General features: G+C 42.5%; 2 protein-coding genes and 1 long non-coding RNA gene across 6 annotated transcripts; 1 reads left to right on the plus strand and 2 right to left on the minus strand.

Annotated features, from left to right (window-relative positions):
• The first annotated feature begins 1015 nt into the window (after window positions 1-1015).
• On the plus strand, window positions 1016-4697 carry LOC306914001. Its single transcript, XR_013788628.1, has 4 exons — window positions 1016-1185; window positions 2465-2565; window positions 3966-4136; window positions 4272-4697. It is a non-coding gene; the product is annotated as an uncharacterized lncRNA (long non-coding RNA).
• A 570-nt stretch (window positions 4698-5267) lies between these two features.
• cirop (ciliated left-right organizer metallopeptidase) lies at window positions 5268-12203 on the minus strand (the record flags this gene model as incomplete). The annotated part of the gene is made up of 10 exons (XM_079491286.1): window positions 5268-5457; window positions 6210-6250; window positions 6936-7043; window positions 7216-7312; window positions 7450-7519; window positions 7950-8133; window positions 8617-8739; window positions 9193-9265; window positions 11287-11380; window positions 12089-12203. 10 exons carry the CDS (start codon window positions 12201-12203, stop codon window positions 5268-5270), a joined length of 1095 nt encoding a protein of 364 aa, XP_079347412.1.
• A 995-nt stretch (window positions 12204-13198) lies between these two features.
• On the minus strand, window positions 13199-26297 carry lrp10 (low density lipoprotein receptor-related protein 10). 4 transcript variants are annotated; one of them, XR_013788622.1, is made up of 11 exons: window positions 26068-26297; window positions 25291-25500; window positions 25057-25092; window positions 22545-22689; window positions 21687-21880; window positions 20597-21210; window positions 18283-18716; window positions 17066-17260; window positions 16240-16369; window positions 14426-15595; window positions 13199-14310 (listed from the first exon to the last, which is right to left on the minus strand). XR_013788622.1 is itself a non-coding variant. In XM_079490823.1 (10 exons), the coding sequence occupies exons 2-10, from the start codon at window positions 25334-25336 to the stop codon at window positions 14921-14923; spliced, it is 2469 nt and encodes an 822-aa protein (XP_079346949.1). In that variant the 5' UTR covers window positions 25337-25500; window positions 26068-26297; the 3' UTR covers window positions 13199-14920. The 4 variants fall into 4 exon arrangements, 1 of the variants encoding a protein (XP_079346949.1); XR_013788623.1 differs by having other exon boundaries at window positions 14416-15595; XR_013788624.1 differs by having other exon boundaries at window positions 14379-15595.
• Window positions 26298-26674: the final 377 nt, after the last annotated feature.

A 26674-nucleotide genomic window follows, 5' to 3' on the forward strand; every position in this document is an offset into this window, starting at 1 on the left:
GGTGGGCATTTGGGCAAGATCAAATTATCCATCACCCCCAGTAGGGGGTATTTAGTGGTGAGCGCACCTCATGGCATGCGCACAGGTAGGCCATACATGGCCTACTTGTGTGCAAAGCGCAAGTTGGCAGCTCGACAGAGTGCATTTCTAGTTATTATTGCGACCGCAAGTCACAGATTAGTATGAAAACCGGCAAAACCTGTCGCTCCGTCAGTCCATCACGCCTCGTCGTGACACGCTCCATGGCCGTCTCCATATATGAAGATCACAACACTGACCTCATCAAACCCTGGATAGCCATACATGGAGAAGACTGGATCATCACCTAGATCTATATGGAGCCGGCCAGCAACTCTACATCTGACCTCAGGGCTCAGGCTCAAACCTCAAACCCTTGAAAAACATAACCAAAGATTCAGATAAATAATTGATTGAAGCCCATAAAGATTATGGCATGGTGCTTGCTTCTCCTATAAGCCAGGTGGCTTCTTGTAAATGGCAGGAGAGAGAGTGAAATGTTGAAACATGATAACAAACAACCAGTTCTGATTGGATGAACTGTCCAGTAGGAAGTGCCATGCAAGAATAAGGCTGGCTACGCGAAGCTAGTGCAGATCAGTGGAGGTCTCACGACGGCTCAAGATTCTTGAGTCAAGAACAAAGATGGGAAGGACATACCAAGTTATGGTGACTGGGTTGAGAAACCAAAAGTTACTCATTGATTTGTGCGAATCCGAAGAACATATGAAAATCATGACAGTCCTGGATATGAAGAAGAAAATTAGCGAGAGGCTGCCAGATGTCAAAGGTAAGCTGACAAACACACCGTCCGGCGACAAGCCTTGATTCTGGAATCTGGAAGAAAGTGTGTGTGTGTGTGTGTGTGTGTGTGTGTGTGTGGGTGTGTGTGTGTGTGTGTGTGTGTGCACGAGAGAATAGGCCTATGTTTTTTTATGTAGACGTTAGGCCTATTTATTTATTTTCATTTTATTCTGCTTCTGACAGGTACACGCCTGTTGTTCGGCAACATCCCCCTCGACGATGAATCGCACACACTGTCATTCTATGGGATCCAGCATCTAGCCAACATTTTATGTTTCTTTCGCTTTCCTGGAGCACAGGAGAAGATGTATGACCGCAGTGACTCCTCTCTCATATTTGTCAATGGACCAGATGAATTAGATTGTAAGTATAGCCGTGAGCATAGATATATATCCGTGAGCGCCCCCTCCAGAGATACTTCCGGGTCCTACTTTTGTGTCGCTTTTGTGTCCCCATAGAGTTATACTGTGTCCCTCCGCCGGACTAAATCTGAGACGAAAACAACCACGAAAGTCTCATTTTGCCGCTTTCCTTGCAACAACAAAGCTACTGGTCTCCCAAATCTGGCTGTGACAGACCGTCTGCCCCACACAGAATACTATCTCCATTTTATTTCATTGTGTCAACTAAATCCTCAGTAATGGAAACTAGATTCAACATACTCAAATTAACTCAACCCTGCACACATTCTAAATATGCCCCCGAAATATTGTACTGAGCAAATGGACTGTTACCACCTTCAATAATAATGATAATAATAGTCTTTATTGTCTCCACATCATATATTTTCTTTGTCATGGACACTTGCACAGAACATTAATAATTCTACTCGAGCATTAAGACCCATTTTAACCCTCAATGGCTTCCTTTCTGAAAAATAACGCCATTGTGAAAAGATTCACGCGTTTAAATATTCTATTTACAATGAGATGCGGACGGGAGCTGGTGCCACTTGGACCCGGACATAACTAGGACTACAATTTACAATTTACAATTTAGGCATTTAGCAGACGCTCTTAATCCAGAGCGACTTACATTAAGACGTCGGACTACAAAATGACGTCGGACTTAAATACAGAATAGATGCATCATTGGCCGCTGCAGTTCATTGGAGCATCACGTCTCCATTGAAGGCAGGAAGTCAAGCGGAAGTGCAGAAGGCACACTGCGTCGCTGCCCAAGTAGTCTTGCGTACTAGCCAGACAACTATTCCACACTCCCCAAATGCTATATAGTCTGGAACTACACCTCCCAAAATCCGAGTAAGGAAGCTACCATTTCCATTCACGAAAATATATTTTAAATATTTTATTATTTTTATATTTCCATTTCTGTTTTTTTCTGTTAAGGTTGAGTGTGACTCCGTCAGGTTAGGTGATTGTAGCACCCAGCCAAGACCCGGCCCACAACAGCCCTGCCAATCGGGCTCAGCCCTATTGGCACAACAGGTTGTGTGTCTGTCTGTCGAGTGGGAGACTGGGGTTCAATCCCCGCTCTTGCGCATCACTACACCATATTGAAAGTGTAAACGGGCAGATTTGAGATTTGACTGTGGTCACTGGTCTGCACAAAAAGCTGCCTGACTTTTATGGCAGAGATTGAACCATTTTGGCTAATTGACGTTTCCCTTCACATGTGTCAGTCGAGTGGAATGAATACAAGTCTGCAAGGGCAGCGATGTCCTGTGGCCATGCCGTCACGCCGATGTCTCTCACAGCTTGGTGTCGCTATTTGTTATCACAGGTATGTATCATTTATTTGACATCTTCCAAGATGGCTATGCATTTGTTTTCCATAGGCTACTGACTTTACAGGACTAGTAGTACTGTACGCTGTTTGAACATGACATCTGTGGAAATGCGTGCGTATCGTGATCGATACGGTAGATGTTCTATGAGTTTACTATAACAATAGCCTAATCAGAACTTTCCAGACGTAATTACACACGTACGCACACACTAATTACACATGTTATTTTACGGGCTCGTCCTAACCCAGGTGTCAGGAGGGGCAGGGGAATATGCAACAACCTGTCTAGAAGTCCCATAGGGGATGTGATGTGATGCGCCTTCATCCATGCCCAGCCCACACTATTATATAACCTATATAAGTTATATAGGCTGCTAATTAGAATAATACAAACTATGAAACAAACTATCAATAGATGGAAAGGAATAATTGATGGGACTTTTAAAATACTGATGATAAACATCCTGTTTTATATACAAATCAAAAGTTGGCTAAAATTCAACATTACTAAAAAAGTTTCTCAGTTATAAATATATCATAATATATATCATCATACATCTTCATGATGTATGATGCTATTGTCAATGGGAATTTAATCTGTTGGACAAAATAGCCGATTTGCTCTTCTACATCTGACGTAAGTTCTCCATTCATTGTGAATGGCATTTAATGTTTGTGTTAACACAAAAATAGACGATTTGCTCAAACACATATGACGTAAATTCTCCATTCATTGTTAATGACATTTAATGTTTGTGTTAGGACAAGGATCTACACTATAGCTGAATATAGGAGGGGCTAGCGCCCCTCAGAAATGTACCTGAAGGGGCTTTGGAATAGCGGCACTTGCATTACATAGAAGACAAACCCACACTCTGAATGGGAAATAGAGGGGGGAAATGGAATTGGTACCGTTTTGTTTTGTATAACTTTGTAATGCTACAGACGTTTGTGCGCAACACTCTTGAAAACAAAGCATTTTGCATTGTGGGTTTGGGCTGACAGGCCCAGCTATTTGATGTCAATCAATGAAGTCACCTTAATTCAAGTGGCAAATGCCTTTTTTCTTTTTTAATTATATTTTTAGGGCCATGTCATGTGATTTATCTGCACAGCCTTTGTGATCTACTGGTAGATCACAATCTACCTTTTGGGCACCCCTGCTCTAGGCCCTAGAGGTCCGGGCACCTACAGGCTGCAATGCCTGACAGCATGTTGAAAGTTCAAATCCCATTCACGACGACCGTTGCTGCGTGCACTCTACGTCTCTCTCTCCCCATTTCCTGTCAATCTACTGTAGTGCATACTACTATTAATCAAGGCAGAAAAAGCAAAAAATAAATAAAAATAAATGTTTGTTTTCCGCTAATTTCCTTTTCTTTTCATAATTAAAGGGTATCGGAAAATTCACCTGTCCTGTAGAAAGGCAAGACAATAAGAAAAAGTGTGGTGCCGAGTGGCTGTACACAGAGGTTCGGCGGATGGCCCTTCTTACCCCTGAAGAAAAGGTGGAATTTGAAGAGAAATTGGCCCGCCTTGCTGCGGGTGAATACTGTGTCAAACAAGTGAGTGCCAAAAAATGCAATCACTTTAACATGTGCAAGGAAACAATTCAGTTATATCTCTTGTCCAAGCACTCTCTCATTTAAATATAAATTCCCTCTCTGTGCTTTATTTGTCTCTCCACATCATGTTTACAGTGCCCTGGCTGCAGCTCTACTGTGATTAGGAATGACTTCTCTAATCTCAGTGCACGTTGTACCATATGTACAGCTGACCGACAGAGAGGCTTCGATTTCTGCTGGCAGTGCTTGAAGGAATGGAAAGGCCCAATGCCGAGATCGGACCGCTGTGACAATGACGGCTGCGTCAACCTTGAGCTGGAGATAATGAGGAAATGCGCTGACATCAACTTTGAAGGGGTCGATGATGTCACAGGTTGCCCCTCCTTGCGGGCCTGTCCAAAATGTGGCCTCAGAGTGGAGCATGACACATTAGGTTGCAAGAACATCATCTGTCCCCGCTGTAAGGTGAAGTTCTGTTTTGTGTGTCTGAAAGGTGATTGCACAAACTACTCTGTCTGCTCCAGTGGTGTAGCCCCAAGACAAACCACTATACCTGTGTGCACTGTAAAATCAAAAGAGTGGACCCAGGAGTTCAATTACTATTGAGGAGTTTACTGTGTAGAAACAACAATAGCAAAAGAGTCATTTATGTGCTTTGGTGTCCATTGATTTGAGTGTCACAGTGTAAAACTCTGTATAAATAAATAAATAGTGGGTTGCACTGTATTTCTCTGGTGGTTTCTGGTTTTTAGGGCATTCTTGTTCTGCAATGTCAATTACATTTGCCACCGGATTGCTGCCCAAATACTGTTGTTGTTTTCCTTTTCTGCAGATAGTAGGGGAAACAATTCTGAGGCACTGTAGATGCAACTAAACATGGGCACAGGATTAGCTAACACATTGTCACTGTAGGGTGGAAGCCTTTTAGTCCAAACTGAAATTAAACCTGTGTCACAAGTTATTGTTTAGTGGTCATGCACAAGCACAATATTTATAAAAACCAACAGATACACTTAAGCACTATATTTGTAGTTTTGCTTGAATAGCTGCAATTTCAAATATGGAGATACAAGAGAGTTAGATAGACGGATGGATGCTTTTTTCTTAAGTCTCAGAAATATAAATGTAAGTTTACCAGAGTTTTATGGATCTGCTGTCATAACATGAACTCTGACCCGGGAGGAGTAACAGGCAGACAGCCGCCATGATGCCCAGGACTGTTGCGATGGTGACCTCAGTTGGGTGACTGGTGGCTACCGTAGAGACTTGGGTAGGGGATCGAGTCTCACTAGGTGAAGTTCGGAGGGTCCGGTAGGAATCGCTAAACAAGACAAATTAAAATAATCAATCTGAGAGTACAGTGTTTAGTGATACTTAGATGATTTACTTAACGTAATTAAGTAAAATACTGTATACAGATTAAGTGCAATTACAATACTACAAATGGCTTCACATTCAATTCAACCTCACAAAGACATTTGTATCACCCATTTTCATATAATTGTTCCTCATTAATGCGTTATTATAAGATGGCAAAAATGTAATGTCCGCACACGATACAGTATATGCCTGCCCGGGTCCAGCACCGTTTTTAAAAACTGTGGGGATGTGCATATCTTATTCCTTCTTTATTTATTATAAGATGGCACCATACAGCATATGTCTACTCTCTGTGTCTCAGAGGAGGACGGTCGACTGTTCAGAAACCTGCCTACCACTAGTGGCATCATCGGTAGGAAGGTTTGTTCATTTCGAAGGAGATTTAAAACTCAATAAGGTTTTTGAGCTGTCCATAGCCCACCAATGAGACGCAGAGTGAGTAGACAGAAAGTGTGTCCCTGAAGAAAAGGTGGAATTTGAAGAGAAATTGTCCCGCCTTGCTGCGGGCGAATAAGTCTTCTTATAAAGAGCATTAGTAAGGACCAATTGTGTGAAGATAAGGTTGAAAATAGGTGACATGCTCCTTTAAGAAGACTGACTTGCCTTTCAGAAGCAAACGGCCCATCTGTGGAAGGAGTAGGAGATGTGCTGAGATGGTTGTGTGTGGATTTAATGTCAGTGTGTTGACATAACCTCCTGTCAGGACAGAAGACCAAGCCTCGGTATCCTTGTACCTAGGAACAACAACCAGAGAGGACACAGAATGGGTGTTCAATGTCTCAAAATTCAAAGGTCACAGGAGGACATGGTATATAGCCCTTCAAGACATGTATTCATTCAGCTTGACAGTTACACAAATAAGAAGTGAAATGTTACGATAATATATATTCTTTTATATACTTGGTGAATAGGTAGGTCGTATTGGGCATCATCATTTTTACACTTCAATTGTTACATTTCAAGTATTTAAACTCATTATGTTACCGGTCATGCAGTCCTAAGAGAATAAGGGTCCCATATATTAGGGTGGTTTTAGTCCTTCATAGTCTGTTCGCTCATAATGGCAGAGTCCATGGTTGTTATACATCAATTTTCCATTTTATTCATTGAGATGATAAGATCTTTATATACGTAATGAAAAAATAATGTGAAAACCAAAAATTCACCAAAAGACCATCTGCTGTGCAAATGGATGAGCGGGAATCCCTCTGGTCCTCAGAGATGAGAGGAGACTAACAAAAACACACAGGTTGCAAATGATATACTGAGACAACTTGCACAAGTAAAGGCGTTCATACTGTGACACTGTACAATCCTGCGTGTTACTTTAACGATCAAATTAAAACTGCAGGATGTGTATATTGACCCCCCCCACACACACACACACACACACACACACATACACACACACAGACTAACCTCTCTGGTCAGATTAGAGAAAAAGCATCGACTGTCAATGCCATAGATCTCTCCTCTCGATTCCTCCTCCACAGACTGCATCTTGTTCTCCTCTTTCCAGCATTCACTCTGACATTAAGGAAGTAGACATGACATGAAAGACAGAGTGAGATAGTGGTGAAGTCAGGAGAGGAGTGACAATGACACTGCACCGATGAAGGAGTGAGGATTTGACATATTTTATATCACAAAGACTGGCTCAGATGCTTATGATGATTATTGGAGAATGAAGACAACTCACCCGGTTCATGAGGGGTTTATAAATACGGCATCCTTCCAGGTATTCATCAGTCTGGCACTCCCCCTTGTGGAGGTGAAGGTAATGACACCCATGTCCACTGACGAGGAAAACGAGATGTAAAGAGTTGTCACAACTTTCACAAGATAGATATCTTTTCTTTATATCTCTTTATATTAACCCGCTCTGAAAAAAAGTGTGTGCGTGCATGCATGTGTTGGGGGTTTATTAAACTACCTGCCAATGCAGAAAAAGGATGAAGAGTTGTCCTGACAGGTTGATGGATATCCAAACTTGGCTCCCTCCCCTACATATGATATATAACTTAATCATTACAGAACATTGGATTTATTCATTTCCATCCCTGGCATGACGGTTTTAGCCAAGCAATCATATTGGTCAAGGAATGCATGTTACAGCTATGCTAGTTCCCAAAATACACAACATGATATAGGCCTACCGGTAGATTATTACTTAGCTTCTCACTTTTCCATGTGGTAAGTAAAATGTCTTGTTATTATTCCCTTTTCTAGTTTGTGAATGCTCTACACAAAACACATTTTCAGTCAGGAGATATGCCTTGATAACTGTACAAAAGCAATAATAAACAATGGCCTTGCTATTACTGCTACACTAAAGACTTCAGCCCATGTGTAAAGGTATCCAGTAACAACAGTGTCTTGACAGTACTAATACAATGGCTTTTGATAGGCCTGGCCTTTTAGCATAAGTCGTACCTTCTCCCCAGACCAGGTCCTGTGCCTGGCTGAGGTTGACAGAGTACCAGCCAGTGTCCTGCAGAGCGGCCAGGGTGACCACGTCAATCCACACCGCTGATGCTTCTGCCAGGGACGCCACCATGATGGAACCTTGCAGGACCCGGGACTCCCAGTGGGAAGACAAACCTGTCCGACCAACGTCCTGCAAGAGGTAGGCGAAGAAAGACTAGAGTACTGTTTTTGAAAAAGGTGTAGTCAGAATTGTTTTAACTAATAGACATGCAGTAGACAAACTAACAACACCACACAGTAAAATCCTCAATGTTACTTTAACCTTTTACTCTTATAGAGTTAAACTAACACTGAGGATTATACATAAATATGTAGTTTATTTAAGTGTATATTACATTCAGTATTCAATGTTGTGGGTAGGGGACTAAAGGCCTATTCATACTCCATTTTGTTGTAACAAGGTGACCTGACCAGGTGACACCACCGAAAACTACATGAGGTCACGATGCGGTGATAAGCCACTCACCGCTCACTCCATTCACTGGAGTATGAATAGGCCTTAAGACATGACTGATTAGGAAGTAGAAATGTGGGTTATGAAGAGGATAGGAAAATGTTTACTGCGTTCACAGTCAGAGCTGTGTACGCAGTACTGTACATATCGCTTGTTTACTAGTACCAGGTTCTCCAGTGGTGCTCCCAGCTCTGGGTCAGTGGAAGCCAAATGTTTCTGTAAGGCTGAGATGACAGACTGGGTGTAGATCCGCATCTGACCCGACCCGTCACTGTTGGTCACCTGACCCCAAGGAGAACAACGCATCCCAGCTACTGGGCAAAGCAGAACAGGACAACGTGGATACAATGTTATATAACTGATAAAGTACCATTTTAACAATTCACAGGAATTGGAAACGGTCAAACTGGTGGGTGTAGGTCACTGGGGAGTACACCGTAAAAGAGCATTTAATATGATTACAAAATAATGTGGAATACTTTTTAGTGACCTTGGGGGGAATGGGAGCAGTCTCTCCAGCTTTTTAACATTTTCATATTCACTAAAACATGTTCCCCTGAAGGCTATTTCCATCAACAACACCCTGGTGACGCCTGCTCAAAACTGCCAGGAATCAGTCAGCTGTCATTCAAGCTGTCCTTCAACACATACAGGTTGGTATATGCATAATGACAACCAAGTTTTGTGTTAGCCTATTCTGTGAGCATACAGTAAGAATAATATGACTATCCTTACCTGAACAGTGGCTTGGTGGCTATATGTCTCCCCAGTCAGTCTCTCCCTAAAGATGACAAGCCAGAGGCCGGCCCTGGGCATCAGAATGGCAGTGAACGGCATAGGCTAACACACCAAGCTGTTTGAACCGGAGGTCATGAAAAAGATGTGAGTATAAGATGAGACAGGTGGGACAACGGGCAAGAGTGTGGTTGCTTCCAGGTCCATTTAGAGTTGTACTTGATGTTGAAGACTGTAAAACACTACACCCAGGGCCAGTGAGTAACCGTGTGTTCATTCATCTGGATCCCGGCACAAGACCCTATCTTTAAGACATTCTACTTTGGGATAATGTAAGCTTTAAATACAGTATATCTATGGCTATAGATTGTAGATACATAACATACTACTAATACAATCTCTCTACATTATTTATTATTTACATAGTTTATTAATACACTTTAATACTCATATACGTATGGTAAATAATCCAATGACACTTCACCTCAGCCCTGCACTTGTCTGTTGTATGTACACGGAGGTAAAGTAGGAAGTCTGTGTGTGGCAATCCCACCCCTTCCATAGAGTATATATATAAGACCCCTTCAGGTCTAAGCACAGTCCGGATTGGTGAATTAGGAGTAGGACCCGGATATACTTCACATCCATCCAGGTGTTCATCTGGGATCTGTTCATGCCAATCACGGTTTAGACAGCCCTTTATATATATATATATATATATATATGTGTGTATGTATATATATGTGTACACACACACACACACCCCGAGAGAGAAAGAGAATTCACACAATCAACTCACACAAACTCTTATGTTCAGGTTGGCACAGCAGTTAGTTGCTCACTGTCACATCAAGACACGTCTGTAGTTCTCATTGGCTCTACCACACCTGTCCGCAGAATAATTACAATGGGTTTTTACTTTTTTTAGACGTTAAAAAAATACTGCAGTTGTAGTTTTGGTTTCACCGATCTAACTCATCATTTATTAAATGATTTCATAAAAACATACAAAATAACATTTTGTATGTAAATACAGAAGTAATGTTACTTTTCAAGCGCAATATTTCCCTTCTACCCATAACAAAGTATTGTTTGTTTTTATGTAATCATGTGAAGAAAATAATTGTCAGTATACTTAAAGCTAGTCAAAGACTAGCAGTAGAACACTTCTGGTGTTTAGGACACAGCCTACTTACGTAATGTCAAATGATTGTGTTTCAACTGGTTTAGCTCAGAACCTACATTTCTCCATGATGACACACTGTTGCCCAGTCTGAGTTGTACTTTGACCCTGTGTTTGCATGGCCCACTTTATGGTCACTACCTGCAGGCTGAGACATTGTCCTATAGAAGCTAATAACCAGTACCAATAGTATAATGGTGATAGACAGGAAACTGGGATTTAGTGATTGAAGATTCTGCTGGATTCATACTTATGTCACTGACAGTCAGATCTGTGCCAACAGGATGCCATACACATACATACGTTACTGGCCTAAACCTCCAGCATACAACCACATCCTGACAAAACCCTCTTTATAGCTCTGTCTTAGCCACGAGTGTTAGTGAATGAACCGAAATACAGTACAGTACACCAAACACAGTGAACGTTTTTCAAACCTTTTGTAACCAAGGCACACCAATAAGTCAAACTCTCAAGGCACACCTGTATTCATAGCAAAATTAGCTGATCGACAAGCTGTGGCATTGTGATACGATGTGTTTACATTTTTTTTTAGGATATATCATTTGTGTAAAAAGAAACACACCTAGATTAAAAGGGTTAAAAAGCAGGTGTGTAGGTAGCCTCGGAAACCCAGACGTTTTTATTTCCTGCAGGGAGAAAAAAAAAGTGTGTAGGCAACGAGCAGCAGTACAATAGCAACATTTTAATATACAATTATATATAATTTGACTCTGTATTGGGAAGGGTGTGTACTGATATAGTACATTAAGAAATGATTCATAACTCTTTCTATAGTTGTTTATATTGCTGTAGTATACAGTAATAATGTGTGGCTGACACAAAAATTCCAAGGCGCACCTGGACTTGTTTCACAGCGCACCTTTTGCTAACCACTATAGTATACAAACCTGTTGTAATTGGCAGCACTGGCCTTCCTCCAAAGGAACTTGCAGTACTTGTTGATGTCTCTGCTGAGCAGCAAACGTCCAGTCACTCTGGTCACTGTTGTAGCAAATATTAGAAAATCACTCTGGTCACATTACAAAATGTATCTCCAAACCAGACATCCTCTCCACAGAGGGGCCACACATATCCATCCATCCATCCATCCATACATACATACATCCATACACACACACACACAGCTTAGTTCTCAACGAGCCTGAAAATTAAGGATCGGGGCAGAATTTCAGAATTCTATCACAGTGTAAAGGTGAAACGCCAGTGAGCAGCATCTTTACAATATATAAATACTTTGATACTTTTGTTTGTTTTTTTCATGGACCCCGAAGCCCGGCCATACTAATTAGCCTACAGTTTAGGCCCAGGCCGGCCTGAAAACGTCAGGTCGGGCCAGGTTCGGGCAGAATTCGAGAACTCTAGCACAGCTACACCCCTGCAGGCATACACATACACAACAGATAGCTATTTTCATACCAGACAGTAAGGAAGAGACCAATGCTACAGCCTCGTCAACAGCTGACTCAAGCCTTGATTTCTCAGCTTGTGATAGGACCTGTCTCTCCCTTGGAAGCCAGGTCCGGATTCTGATTGTCTGTGGTGAAGCTGGAATGGGTAGGCCCAGTTCCAGGGGCCTCTTGGTCTGTGTTGATAGGGCCTGCTGAGGAGATGCCCTCTGTGTTTGCCCGTCTTTCAAACTGGTGTCGTGTGTGTATTCTTGCCTTGTATGAGAACTGGGCATGGTCTAACTGGGTGGGCCGTAGTGGTGCCTGGGTGTATTTTTGACCACCCTGACTTGAGACTGAACCTCATCAAAGATGCACTTCTCCTGGGTCCCAGGGAGCTCCACCATCACCACCAACATGATCCCCACCCATAGTTTCTGGGAGAGAGATGAAGCCATAATTAAGGCTGAACCATCTGGAACTCATCTGAAAGTCAGAGCAGAACGGGTGATTAATCCATAATATTTGGAGCTATACTACTATGCTACTACAGTATATACACAACAGTACTTTCACAGCGGCATCTGTTATTCCACGTTTAATATTTCATCAAAGTAGCATACATGCCATAATTAAATAATGTATAGGCTATATGTTATGTAATCATTAAAGATGAGATAAGTCATAAGATAAGATAATCATTCATAATTAATAGAGATAAATTAAAGATATAGCCTATATTTAGGTTTAATATCCATCTTTCATGACTCCGCCAAAGCCACAAAACAACTTGAAAGCAGACTATGAATAATTACGGATTGTGTCCATCGGCAACTTCTGTTATTCACTTAACGTTCACATTCATAGATACTAAACGCTCAAATGCTTAAAGATGGTGCGCGGCAGTCAGGCACATTACCTGGAGGGGTGTTCCGCGTAGCTGACGGTACGATACTCAGTCTATCCATTTGTTTACACTCAAAAGATGGAGAGGCAAACATGACGTTTCATGTAAAACATATTCCTCATGTGAATCCACTGTGTAGCTTCTACAAGACCTGCTACGACCTGGGAGACACTCACCCTGACCATACCAGAGACCACCTGTGACCCCACCTCTCTCCCTTGTGTTCTCACTCTGGAGCACTCAGAGGACAGCCTTGGTCTTTCTACAGTTCAAAAGAAGCAGCTGTGAATTTACACAGGACTGCTCCTGAATACAGTGAACAATGTCATTAATTAATCTACGGTATGGAATACAGTGAACAATGCAACAGGAATTCATCTATGGTAGGGAATAGAGTGAAGTGAACAATGCTATGGTAGGCTATTGAAGTGTCACCTATCGACGTAGACACTCAACCACCCACCTCACCTAAATACCCCCCCTTACACACAAACACACACACACAAGTAAAAGTGCAAATTGTTTAATCTCAGCCACATCTTTACTATTTACAGTGAATTTGACCGTAATAACTCTTAAAATCACCTTCTCTCTGATCTCATTACAACGCAATAAGAATATTAAAACCTCCAACTAGGCCTACTCCATACCGGTCCTAATACATTCAACAAAGCAACGTAAACATACCAATTTAAGAAGAAAATGATAAGTAACTTTATAAAAAGAGCAAAATTAAAGATAACATAATACAAATGGCACTCCATGTCACTCCATTTGTTGTCATCTGCTGTGTCAAGAGTGGCAGAATGAAATAAAATCCCCAGAGCGGGGGAGGGGTGGGGGTAAAGATTCAAGTTGAGGTCATTTTGTGAATGTGGCCCCTCATTTGTCAGCTAGACCTGCACGCATATACAGTATGTATGTATGTATATATATGGCCCTCATGTGCACACTACACACAAATTTAACCTCAGGCACAAAAGAGATTGTCTGGTGACACATTTGTGTATGAGACATACATTGTGTACTGTACAGTCCTACACGCATGGGAAGTGAGTGCATGTGAACACACATCCACTCTTGCACACAAACACTTAAGACAGGGGTCCCCAAACATTATTGCCAGCTTGCAGAATTGACATGCATTTTCATGTTAAGAGTAAAACCATAACGCAGGCTGTACGTGTGCCTGCGAGAGGATAAAATGTGTGCCTTTCTGTGTGTCAGTGTGCAATGTGTCTAAAGAATTGGTTAAAATTTCCTTGAGCAATCGATCAACAGGGAACTCCTCAAAAAGGCACTTAAATAGAGGAATAGAATAATTAATTTCTTATTATCTGTGAAATACTACGAGACAGTATGCTAGTGGCAGAAGTAAGTGGAGACCGAAACATCTACACACATACTCCACTGTCTACATACAACTTCCAAAATACTAAAATGCACATGCATTCACACATATGCAGTCATACAAATACATTAATTTTCACAATTTTATCTAAAAACTCTAATCATTCAATTTGACAGTAGCCTTAGTTAATGGGAAAGGGAAGATTCTTCTGTGCAAAGTTCACCTCCTTCAAACTGTAGCCTATAATAAGTGCACATCCAATATACACCTATACACACATGCGCACACACAAGCATTCTCACATCACATGCGCACACACAAGCATTCTCACATCACACACACACACACACACACACAAGCATTCTCACATCACACACACACACACACACACACAAGCATTCTCACATCACACACACACACACACACACACACACACACACACACACACACACACACACACACACACACACACACACACACACACACACACACACACACACACACACACACACACACACACACACACACACACACACACACACACACACACACACACACACACACACACACACACACACACACACTTTCTCCAGGAGGTCTCAATAACATTAAAAAATCAATTGTAGAACACTATATGCCATAAGTCAGCAAATCCAACGCAAAAGCTATTTCAAAAGGCACCAGACCTGCAGACCAGCACATCGGCAGAAAGCCTCCAGGTGGCCCTTGTCCTGTGCTCAAGTAAAAAAAAGAATGAAAATGTGGAAAGACTGGAAATATTTACTGACTAAGACTACCAGCGGGCAGGGAAGACCGGTGCAGTGGGATATAGGGGGCCGGTGCTGAAACCAGGTGGTTTCAGGGTTTTGTCAGTTCGTTCAGGTGAGCATGGGCACGTCGTCCTCTGAGGTGGTGTCTTCGGACAACGGGATGAGCAGCACATCATCGTCTGAGGAGGACGAGGAGGAGAAAGAGGGGGAGGCGGAGAGGGGCATGGAGTTGGCAGACGAGGAGGAAGGGGAGGCCCTGAAGAGAGAGATGCTGAGGCCAAGGGTGTGGAAGATGGAGGCCAGAGAGGGACTGCTAGGGGGCGGTACGGCGACAGGGGGTGTCTGGGGCATTGGCACTGGGGGAGCATATGGAGGCGGAGGTGGGGAAGGGGGAGCATACGGAGGCGGGGAAGGTGTTGGTATCGGCGGGTCTAGTGATGACGGCGAAGGAGGTGGTGCCCCCCCACCTCCCTGTTGTTGTTGCTCTGTCTGAGCCAACAAGCCTAGTTTGTGAGGCACCGGCTGATTGACGGCCTCCACGGCCAATGAAGAGCTGGTAGGAGTGGACTGAGCAGGTTCCTGACCGGTGGGAGTGGCATCCGTATTCTGAGGGGCGGAGCCAGACGTCTGGGCAGGTCTGGAGGGAGCCCTGGGAATTAAACCCCACCTCCGCATGCGGCGAACGGCCCGGCGGACAAATCGTGGCCTGCGTCTGCGGCGTGGGGAGGTTCCAGGGTCCTGTCGGAGGAGCTGAAGGATTCCTCTCAGAGACAGAGAGGAGCTCTGAGATTGATGGAGAGAGATGAAGAGATAGGGAGGCGATGAAAAAACAAACAAAAAAAAAACATCGAAAATGCCATTCAATCAATCTCATCTTAATCTCAATATGAGTTTAGTATGCTGTAGAAGCAATTTTATTTTATTAATCCGAGTTTAGTATTCACAGGACACTGACACAGACTTCTGGAGTCAAATAGCCATAGCACCAGTTGGTGTTATTGCAAAAACCTAGCAAGACAGAGCAGGCTTTGTCTGAGATAGATAATCCTGTCTGGCCCCTCCACCTCAGCTGTCCACAATAAAGCAGATTACTACAGTAAATCTATGTGACTGACAAAACATACTCCCCTGGTTTAGCCCACAACCTCTGGTAGCTCCCAACTAACAGACACAGCACAGAGGAGGTGCTTCTGTAGGCATGGGTGTTCATGCAGTGATGGAGGTTTGACAGTTGCAAGAAGACAAACAATATCACAAACTACTTTCTTTACTGACACAAATGTATGGCCTGATGATGACAAGTTAATATAGTATATATAGTATATGAGTTATTCTAGCTTTGTCTTTGTTTCTCTGACTTGTGAAGGATTATCGGAGCACAAGACGAAAAAGGCCCTTATTCTCCATGTTCTCCTGTCCAGTCTCACCTCATTGGGGTTCTCCGTGGGGAAGTCTTCTACTGGAGGGATGATGCCTTGTGCAATCAGCTGACCATAAGAGGGAGGGGCCTGCTGCTGGATTAGCTCCGCCTCCTGCCGACTGATGGGGGCAAACATACTGCAAGACAACAAGGTATAGATTTGGTCACCCTACCCACCTCTCTTATGTCTTCATCCAGAGTAACGTGTGAGAGAGAGTTACGTCAGTAGCCGACCCCCCCTCCATACCTCCGTTGTGCCAGCCAGCTACTGAGGAACTGTGTGTGTGTGTGTGTGTGTGTGTGCATGCGTGCGTGCAACGTTGCTTGACACTATTCCCCTCAGCTTCTGAACTCAAAAATGTGTGAGTACTATCAGCAACCACAAAGTTGCAATCACACATATTTTCAAATAAAGCATACTGTACATTGCTTACCTTAAATGTCGTAGGATAGAATAAATGTTCTACTCTAACAGCAAATGCTACCTCATTTCCATAGTCACCTACCCTTGTGAATTTTGCCATTTATACGCATTTGTCATTGACATGCGCCTGAAGGGCGCTTTGTTCTAGTTGATACAATCACAATGCAAAAGAGTCAGCATTTGTATGATTAAGATGACAGATGAGTTCAAATATCAGCATACTACATGGAGGAAGTCGTGCCCTGGTGGCTGACTCATTTGGTATATATATGGTTCGTTCCTGTGACTCACTCTATATTGTGCTGTATACTGTAGCTGTGCAGATATGTCTAAAATGATCTCCATTTAAAAACATAATAATGCAGGAAAGCACTTCCTGATATCGGCATCAAGTTCTCAATACAGGTACCTGTATTCCCTGGTTCTGAGTGAGTAGAGTTTACAGGTACAGCCCATGGCGATGACCAGGAGCAGTCCGCACACCAGGCTGCCAACCGTTGCTGCGGTGATGACCTTCCGGGGCAGGATAACGGTGCAGTTGAGCTCATCCGTCCCGTCCTTACAGTCCACTTGGCCGTCACAGCGCCAGCTCTCAAACACACACCTGCAGAGGGGAGAATGGAGCATGCATCTATAATTAACCCATCAAGACTTGGAAAGTATCTGTGTCACCTTAGCTTTTAACGTACAACCATTATTTAAAACTTTAGCTATTGGAAAAATAGCAGATATACAAGCTCTACAAGCTGAGCTTGTAGAAAACGTGTGAAAATCTTTGAATATACGTATATTCTTTTTAACTCATATCTTTGCTTGGAACAACATATTTTCAGATGGGGGTGGGCAGCCGATTACATATATTTTTTGGGGTCCTTGACATGAAATATTTTGAGACGCACCGATATATATTGTCAGTATATTTAGTCTTAGTCATCATAGCTTAGTTTTCATGTAGTTTCCATTTAGTTTTCGTCAGTGAAAAAAGGTAGTCTTAGTTTTAGTCGACGAAAACACACTGATGTAGTAGTATGTTAACAGTCTACACCTCAATAACGGATCTTTCTTAATACTTAAAAACAACAAAAGTGTTTCACAAGAACACTGTTGGTGTAATCAAGCGATTCTCCAGAGGAAATAATCATTATAGAATTTCGACTACAACCCAACTTCCACCCGCATGAGTTTCACTTTTCACTCCACCATCAGACTTTCAAAGACGGATGTGGTCCTTCTTTATGCACATAGAGGCAAGTCTTGACACTGGTCTACTTTTGAGGGGACAAACATTACAGAGATGCATAAATACCGACATCTAAAGAAAGAGAAAAACGGAGGAGACAAGAAATTAACTTAGAAGGCAAAATAATTAAATAGAAAAGACTGTATACTGTAGTAGTATCTGAACCTTTTATCTGCACAACACACCTGTCACATGACACTTTTGTAGACAATGGTGGGTAGGGTAGGCCAACTTCCTTTTTTTGGCACACTATTAGTCATACACAACACTTCCCACTATAGCAGCTACAACTAAATTGAGGTCCATAATGTTTAAACGCACACAGCTATAGTAATTCCTCTGTATTTCTTTGGATTTATTAATTCAAGTTGTTCACACACTCCCACCTGTCACTGTCACAATGGAAGGTCCCCGGCTGGCACACGACACAGTCCCTCTCATCACTGCCGTCGGCACAGTACAGTTGGTAGTTGCATCTCTCCTTTGCAGGGTAGCACACCGGCCTGCCCACAAAGTGGGGTGCCATCGCCCTCTGTCCTGCCCCTCCACAGGCAAACTGGTCACGGCTGCAACCCCTGCAGCCCTCCTCGTCCTTCCCCGTCTCGGGACAGTCCCACTTGCCGTCGCAGCGCTGCTCTTGGGTGTAGCAGCCCCCCACTGGGCCCCCGCACCGACCCTCCCAGGGGGGGCAGTAGCCTCCGACACGGAACGTGGCGTTGAAGCCACTCCCCTCTGAGCCAGGCAGAGTTTGATAGGACAGTGACAGCAGGCCGGTCCGTGACTCCACCTGGACTGCCTTGTAATTGGAGGCGCTGGTGATCTGTGAAAACAGAGGGGCAGCATACAAAGGGCTATCACGATTACAAATATAAGTTGATCTGACAAATAATTGCGATTAACGATTTAATTGTGTTTTTGGCATTCAACATTGGAACATATATGAATACAAATTTTGGTTTTTAGGCTTCATAAATCACAAACATTTGCACAGGGCAGATATGATAAATAACTTAAACACGAAGAAATTACTAACACATTCACATTTATAATAATTGTATACTTTCCAAAAATAATAATATAGCGAAAACATCTCATCTAAGCTTGCAACACCCGTTTAGTCTGCTCTGAAGAAGGCTGTTTGCTGAAACGTGTCAGCATTCTCAAATAAACATGGAAATTGCATCTGAGCCAGTCTTGCATCTTTTATTTTGGAGTGCCGCATTTTCCACTTAGTGAACACCTGTTGCAAGCTTGTAGATGTGCGAGACAGGCCTGGCAGCGTACAGGCGGTCAGATGATCACACGAAAGGAAGTGGTGAGTTTTAGAATGCCAAAAGGAAGCATGGCTGGTCAAATGGAGTCCTTCAGGGAAAACGTTTTGACTGCTCCCAAAAACAAAAATGTACATCCATCTCGAGCCTAAATAAGCCATATGTGGAACTTGTAATGTAAGTGATATGTAAGGTAAGTTAGGTTGAATAAAGCATATATTTGGCATCAAATGCTAAGCTAATATGCTGTGCCATATACCCCACAGCTATTATGTTTAATGCCTTTAAAGTGTACAGCTCTATATCACTAGCTAAGAAAAAGAAAATCCCGTAATCCCCATGGGCTGTAGCAGCCAGCCTGTTGCGTAAGGCCGTAAGCCATCTATCTTAGACCCCTCTGATGAAGAATCAACCTGGGAGTGGGGACCATGGTTGTGTTGGAAGGGGGATATGGGCATGGTGTGGGGGGAAAGCTTGAAATTAAATAATGACTGATAAGGGCTTAATTTAATTTGTTAATTTGAGGTGAATTAAATCAAGCCCTTATTAAAGTCATTATTTAAACGAGATATATGCTAGTGGTCCAGAGATAAAAAATAAAAATCACACTTGTGTGAAGTGAGGGGCGCTCTTATCATCATACATCACATTCCGTGCTCAGCCAATCATATCATCACAAATGTCATTCCGGTCTTCGTTTTTCTGCCCTCTCTTTTTATCCTCAATATGTACTTTGTACTCAGCCAATCAAATCATTGTGTTTGTGTTCACACAAACAGACAAAGCTGGGCATGGGTAGGGCTAGCGCGCCTCAAAGAAGATTGCGAAACGCTGATCTATTCCTTTCCCATGGTTGCCCTTATTCCGTTCTCTTGACCTTCCATATTAACTGATTAATTGCAACTTATGCATGAGAGCAGACAAATGCTATTGATTATATTAGGCACATTTCCTAATAATGGTGACTCAACCAGGCAATCCGGTACACTTTTCCATGAGATTATAATTTACTTCCTACAAGTTCCCAGTAACTGACAACAATGGATAAACACCTGCATAGCTACACGCTGTAAAAACATTGCTCGGCTACAAACTGTACAAATGTAAGAAAGCAGAAACAATTAAAACGTTGACATTCATTGAGGCCTAACTGTAGAGTAGATAGAGCAGTTAAAAAACCACATGCAAAGCTGCAGAATGATGAGACTGGCAAAACTGAAAATTAAATCTTAATGTTTCTGCAGGCAGTTAAAGGGCCTAATTTTCATAATCATATTTGGTGACTGTTTTAGAAAGCTATGGGGTTGTCCTCCATCTTTGCATAGGGCCAAGCACTGTCATGGGTAGTTTAAATGCAGTATATCATGCACTTCAGAAGTTCAGACACATCCAAAACAGACACATAATATAAAATTTCCACAACACTCACAATCTTGATGACTTCCCCGGTGCCTTGCTGCCTGTTGTGGATAGTTAGTGTGTCTCCAGGGCCCAGCACCAGCTGTTGCAAGTCCAGTCTCAGGGGCCTGGAGTCCTGGGGGTCGAGGGTCCACAAGCACGAAAGTGGGGGTCCTCGAATGGCCGGAGGGGAGAAGGTCCCGTAAAAGGTCTGGAGCAGCCCCCCGCAGGGCCACTCGATGGGGGTCGGAGTCACCACAAGCTCCCTGTGAAGCTGAGGCTGGCTCTGCCCCTGGTCCACCTGTGCCAACTCCGCCTCAGCCTCCTCCTCCCTTTCCCGTAACAGTTCCCACAGATCGTCCTCTGTGTTCCGCTCCGTGTCCCGGTTCCCTACTAGAGGCTCACTTCTTTCCGGGTCCCTGGCACGGTTCCTCTCCACTGTGGTCCCCTCGGCTTGAGTTCTGCTGCTGTGCGTCGGGGCCCTGGGTACGTCTGGGGACCCTGGCTCTCCATCGCAGCCCTGTTCATCTGTGCCGGGACCCTCACCTTCGGCAAGGCACTCCACCTGACCATTGCAGCGCCAGGACAGAGGCAGGCATCGTCCCCCTCGACATTCAAAAGATGTCACCGGGCATTCTTGAGTATCTGGAGAGGGATCAAGATACAGGTGAAGTGGAGATAAAAGCGGAGCGTGAAAAAAGGAAAGTAACGCAAGCCAGATTGAGAGCAGTCAGATTAGACCATGAAGTAGTAGAGGTGGGTGTGTCCAGAATGTTCACATGCTGTAGTTGAAAATCTAGTGGTAGTGGTCATTCTATTCATGCAAAGTGTGTGGGTGGTGGCCGTCTATGGTTATCTAAGTAGACAACAATTTCTGGTGGGCGGCGGCCCAGCGCAGCCGTTAACACACATTCAGTGGCAGGGACAGAGGGTCGAGAGCACTCAGTTCAGTGAGAGCAGCCAACAGACACTAACTGTTTTGGTCTGCCTGAATGCTGAGTTTGTACTTCTTAGTAGAACATGGAGATGGGAACACTGGTCTCATATACACTGGATAACTTATTTGATTGGTCACAACATAACTACAAATGTGTTATGAAAAATAATCATCAGCCTCACACCTCTGGCATAGCTCAGTCTGAATGATGACACAGGAAACAGGTGAGGGAGGAAGTGGTGCATCACTGTGATGTTTCCTCCCAGGAATTCAATGGGCGGAGGTAACTTGGTGCCACAAAGAACAACTGGCTCGCCACCTGAAGAGGACTTCACAGAAACCCATTCCTTCTTGCACCGCACAGAAAACTGGGAAAAGCTGAAGAAAGAATGAGAGAAGGGTGAGGGAATTAAATCGTTGGCATAGGAGCAAATTAACAGAAAATATCAAATCAATTGGATCGAGAGAAAAATGTATGTATGTATGTATGTATGTATGTATATATATATATAAAAAAGATGTGATTTGACACATGCTTGATGCTTTGTTAGAGAGTACAGTTGCTAGGCTAAACACATAAATTGAGTTATCAAGAGAGACATTAGAGGGTACATGACAACAAAGGTATTGAGACAGATCTGAACAGAGGATGTTTTTTTCTGTCTATTTCTAAGTTATAATAGTTTACTAATAAATTACACATATAACACAGGATGCAGTATGATACAATTATGTGGTATATGCATAGAGTTGTAACTGTCACATGGATATTGAAATATTTCTGTGAGATTAGTCTTCAGACAGTGTCACTTTCAATAAAGCAAATACAAATATGAATTATAATTCTTTTAAAATTCTAAAAACAATATGAATGAAAAATTGTACAATTGGATAGTAAGTTTAACAACACAAACATTATCTTAGGCTTTAGTGTATGTGTAAATTCCAGATCATTATTATTAGTTATTATAATTAGGTATTAGTCTTTATTACTAGTCTTATTATTAGACAGAAGGTTTATGAATCCCCTCAGAGCCGGTACCTGAGCACAATGGGCTCTCCCTCTGAGCCTGTGATGACCCAGCAGTCGTACGTATAACCGAAACGATAGGACCAGCTGTGGTATGCAGAGCTTCTGATCTCTCCCTGTATGCTGTCCAGGACTTGAAGGGAATGTCCACAATGAGCTGGGGAGACAGAGAATGACAGCATTTAAATAAAATATCACAGTTTGTTTTTTTTGCACTTAAAAGGGTAAGACCACTTTTTTAGAGGTTTGGGTTGTTTTCTTACCTTATTATGGGCAAACTAGTCCATTCCATGAATTATTTTGCTCCATTGTGCAGTGTTAGCTATTTATATAGCTAAAATAGGGTCTCATTGACTTCCATTGTAACGGGGAAACAGCTCTCAAAGTGACTCTTTTAGCACATAAACGAATGCAACAAAATTGATTCTGACAGTTTACGACATCAGGAAAACTCATACGGTTTTATTTTCGTCTTTTAGATTTATAAAAAGGTACTATTTTGGTTGGAGATATACTGAAGCGGAACTGCAGCCTTCCCAACTCTCGTGGGGACATCTTGCGAGGTTTCGTTTGTAAACAAGTCGCCATGCTGTTTGAGATGCACCCAGCAGCAGCCTCGCCGATGAGCAGTCCCAGACACTTCTAAAGTGTTTTCTAAAGTGTCTCCCTCAAACACGTCCATTGTGTATGTTTTAGCGACAAGCGGACGACATCAAATCACACAATCAAATGTTTACATCCCCGTAGTGGCTCAACGACATTCCAATAATACGCTTCAGGAGTGGGTGTACAGATTTGGAACAATCAGATCGTTTTTTACTCAATGCGAACAGGAGTGATTCGGTTGGCGTAGGCACAAATCTGTCAAAACAAGACAAATTGACATTTTGTATTGAAAATGTGTTTTCCTGATGTCATAAACTGTCAGAGTCAGCTTTTTTGTGTTCGTTTATGTACTAAAAGAGTGACTTTGAGAGCCGTTTCCCCGTTACAATGGAAATCAATGAGACCCTATTTTAATTTCTTAAATAGCTAATAAACTGCACAACGGAGCGAAATAATTCATGGCATGGACTAGTTTTCCCATAATAAGGTAAGAAAACCCAAACCTCAAAAAAAAAAAAAGGTCTTACCCTTTAACCGTTTCCCCGCCATAAAACATAACCTGCGTTATTTGTCGGGAAGTGACGCTGCCAAAATACGTAGCCACTGGACTGCGGCATCTTCATTGTGCACGCGCACGCACGCTTTCAGTCGCTTTAGTCTCTAAATCCCCCTCCCAGGCGGCATTTCTGGTCAAAACAACGCTTATTGCACAGAGCCTGGTGGTCGTAGAAATGACGCCGACCAGTACTGATCATGCTCCAGGCAGAGGACAACAACCGGTCGTGAGTCAACACACACCATTAGTTCATTGAAGGGAAAGTACTGATTTGACTTCTTTTTCACAAAGTGCCTCCAGGCCAAAGACGTTTTTTACTTATTTTTAAAGGGGCTTAAATTGATAACATTATAATCACGAGTTAAGACAAATCTTACAACTCTCGTTCTAAAACAATAGAACAAATCTATGGTGGCCTGTGCTGAACTATTGCTACTGCCATTTAGCGGTGGATGAGTTTTAAGCTGACACAACATCCGGTCGCAGTGTTTTGGATCTTCAAAATAAGGGCTGATATCCTGGCATGTTATTAATTAATCCCGGCGTAAATTAAAGCTCTCAAATCAAACTACTGGCCATATTCATCATTACATCTGGAGACTCCCGTCCAGGACATACTCCTCATCTTTAACCCATTTAGACCAGAGGACGCACCTGTGTCACCTTATAGCTTTTAACTACTTTAACCATCGCTGTTGAAAAATAGCGAGTACCGCGCTGGGAGCTTGTAGATCTGCTATTTTTGAAAAGTCGTGAAAATAAGTGAAAATCTTTGAATATATATTCGTTCACAGAGAACGTTTTTAACTCGTCTTTGCTTCTGGGGGGTCCGTGGAACAAGATATTTCGTTTTTGGGATCCTTGACATGAAATAGTTTGAGCACCACTGACATAGAAACATAGTTTTTTCAGAAAACTGTCATGATTTAGAAGACATTTATAGAATCTGGTCTCAGGTCTTAATGGGTTCATATGGATTTTGTATGACAGTATTTTGGAACATTGCAAGCCAAAGGCCCAAATGGAGGTGCTACTAAATGTAATGATTGCAGACACACACCCTGCTGTTGTTACATAACCTTACATATAGCAAACAATGATTTATAATTAGTTGTGTGCCAGCGATGTGATCTACAAGCTCACATCGCTTTGCACTGTGGCATGTTGTGAGCTTGTATGTCGGTTATTGTCAGTGTGAGACACGAGGCGCAACCAAGTACTGTACAAATCAGTTATAACACAGATACAAAGAGGTATAGTATGTAAGTACTAAGTAGAACGTGACATGGCCAAGACCTGTAAAGACATGACATGCACAGGCCAGGGTAATGCGAGATAGTGCTGACTTGCATTCCTCCTTACCTTCCTTACATGATGCTGGTTTAAAATTGTTGTATGCTGCAAACACATAAGAAAAAACAGAACAGGTTAGACATGTCTGAATATTCACATAATTAATACGTTCACGTTGGGGAATTATACTTATACAAATCTAGTGTTGCATGCATTGTTGTAGGACATAAGAAAAATTACAGATTGAATAAATCAATTAAAACTTCAGTATGTGCATGTTTCATTCAGTCAGAATTTACTCACCTATTATGCCGAACAAAAGGGCACAAATGTTGTGAAAGACTGTCATTTTCCTAATGCTTCTCTTTTGAAATGGCAGAAATCATGAAAAATGTAAAACATATATAAAAAATAAAATAAAAAGGTTTAAAACAAAAGGTGAAAATATGTGTCCAGGCTGCCCTTTAAACAGGCGCCATTTCTTTATTCTGGTTTGGCTCCGGAAGACTTCACCTGCAAAGTGAAAGCAATAACTTAGAATCAACCATAAATACGAATTGAATATATAAATCCACGTCGATGTTGAAGGTTGCGGTCATTGTGGATGGAACACAGTGTTTACATACACACAGCTACAGCATTTCCTGCGTCCACTCCCAGCAATGACGTCAGTTGCCAAATGTAGCAACACCAGTACTGTACTTTTTGTATTAAACAACAAAAAAAACATGAAACTTTCCGTTTTTTCAGATTAAAATAAATGCAACCGTGTTGGCATGATATTATAACACCAGGGCATTCAAATCGTCGGCCCTTGTCTTAAAGTTGTCCCGTCCTGTGTGTGGATTGGAAGTGGAACAGGAAAGGCAGCAGCTGTTCGCCTCGGTAACAGGAGGCTAGCTAAGCTACATGCTAACGCTAACTTCCATATCTTAATTTAGTCACGTTTTCTAAACCGTGACAGTCGGCGAAAGGCTTTCCAGCCGAGTTCAAATATGAGTATAGCGTATACATACATTAGACACGGCGCGGTTAAAAAATCAGACGAGATCAAACGCCATAAAGAAGTACGACACTTACCATGTCAATCTCGGCCTCTTTTTTTTTTTGTTGACAAGAGTTCAGTGCAACTTCCGTGTTGTTTAGCACTGGAGGCGGGGCCAACATAAGACTCTGGTATTTACCTATTCATTGTCATAAATCACACACTTTTTTCTAGATAAGTGCTTTAGTGACAGGTTTAGCTCGGTTTTATTATAAATACTGAATATGTGTGGATTACATTTTGTGTGAGTGGGAAATCAAATAACCTCGCGTCACCAGGCTTTCCACCTCGGAGGAGTGGGAAATTAGTTGAAAATGACCACTAGATGTCAGTATCACTCGACCCATTAGCTGTCGTCAACGAATACAGCGCTGCGCAAATGTCTATCAAATAGCCCCAGTGTAATAAAGGGTAGGGTAAGTGACCTGTTAAAAGGTTAAATCACTATATTCTGATAGTAGCCTAATCATTGCTATAGAGTATTTGCTCAATAACAGGGTGTGCTGGCCTGGGTCACTGCAGTCAGTGAGAGCTGACCCATGGGTCCAGGCGTCCAGCTCTGTACAGAAAATCTCAGCCAATCAGGAGAAAGTCAATTTAGCAGCTTGAGTTCTCTATCCTGATCGGATAAAATTGGTATCC

This window comes from Electrona antarctica, assembly GCF_951216825.1.
Source record: "Electrona antarctica genome assembly, chromosome: 21".
Taxonomy (NCBI): domain Eukaryota; kingdom Metazoa; phylum Chordata; class Actinopteri; order Myctophiformes; family Myctophidae; genus Electrona; species Electrona antarctica.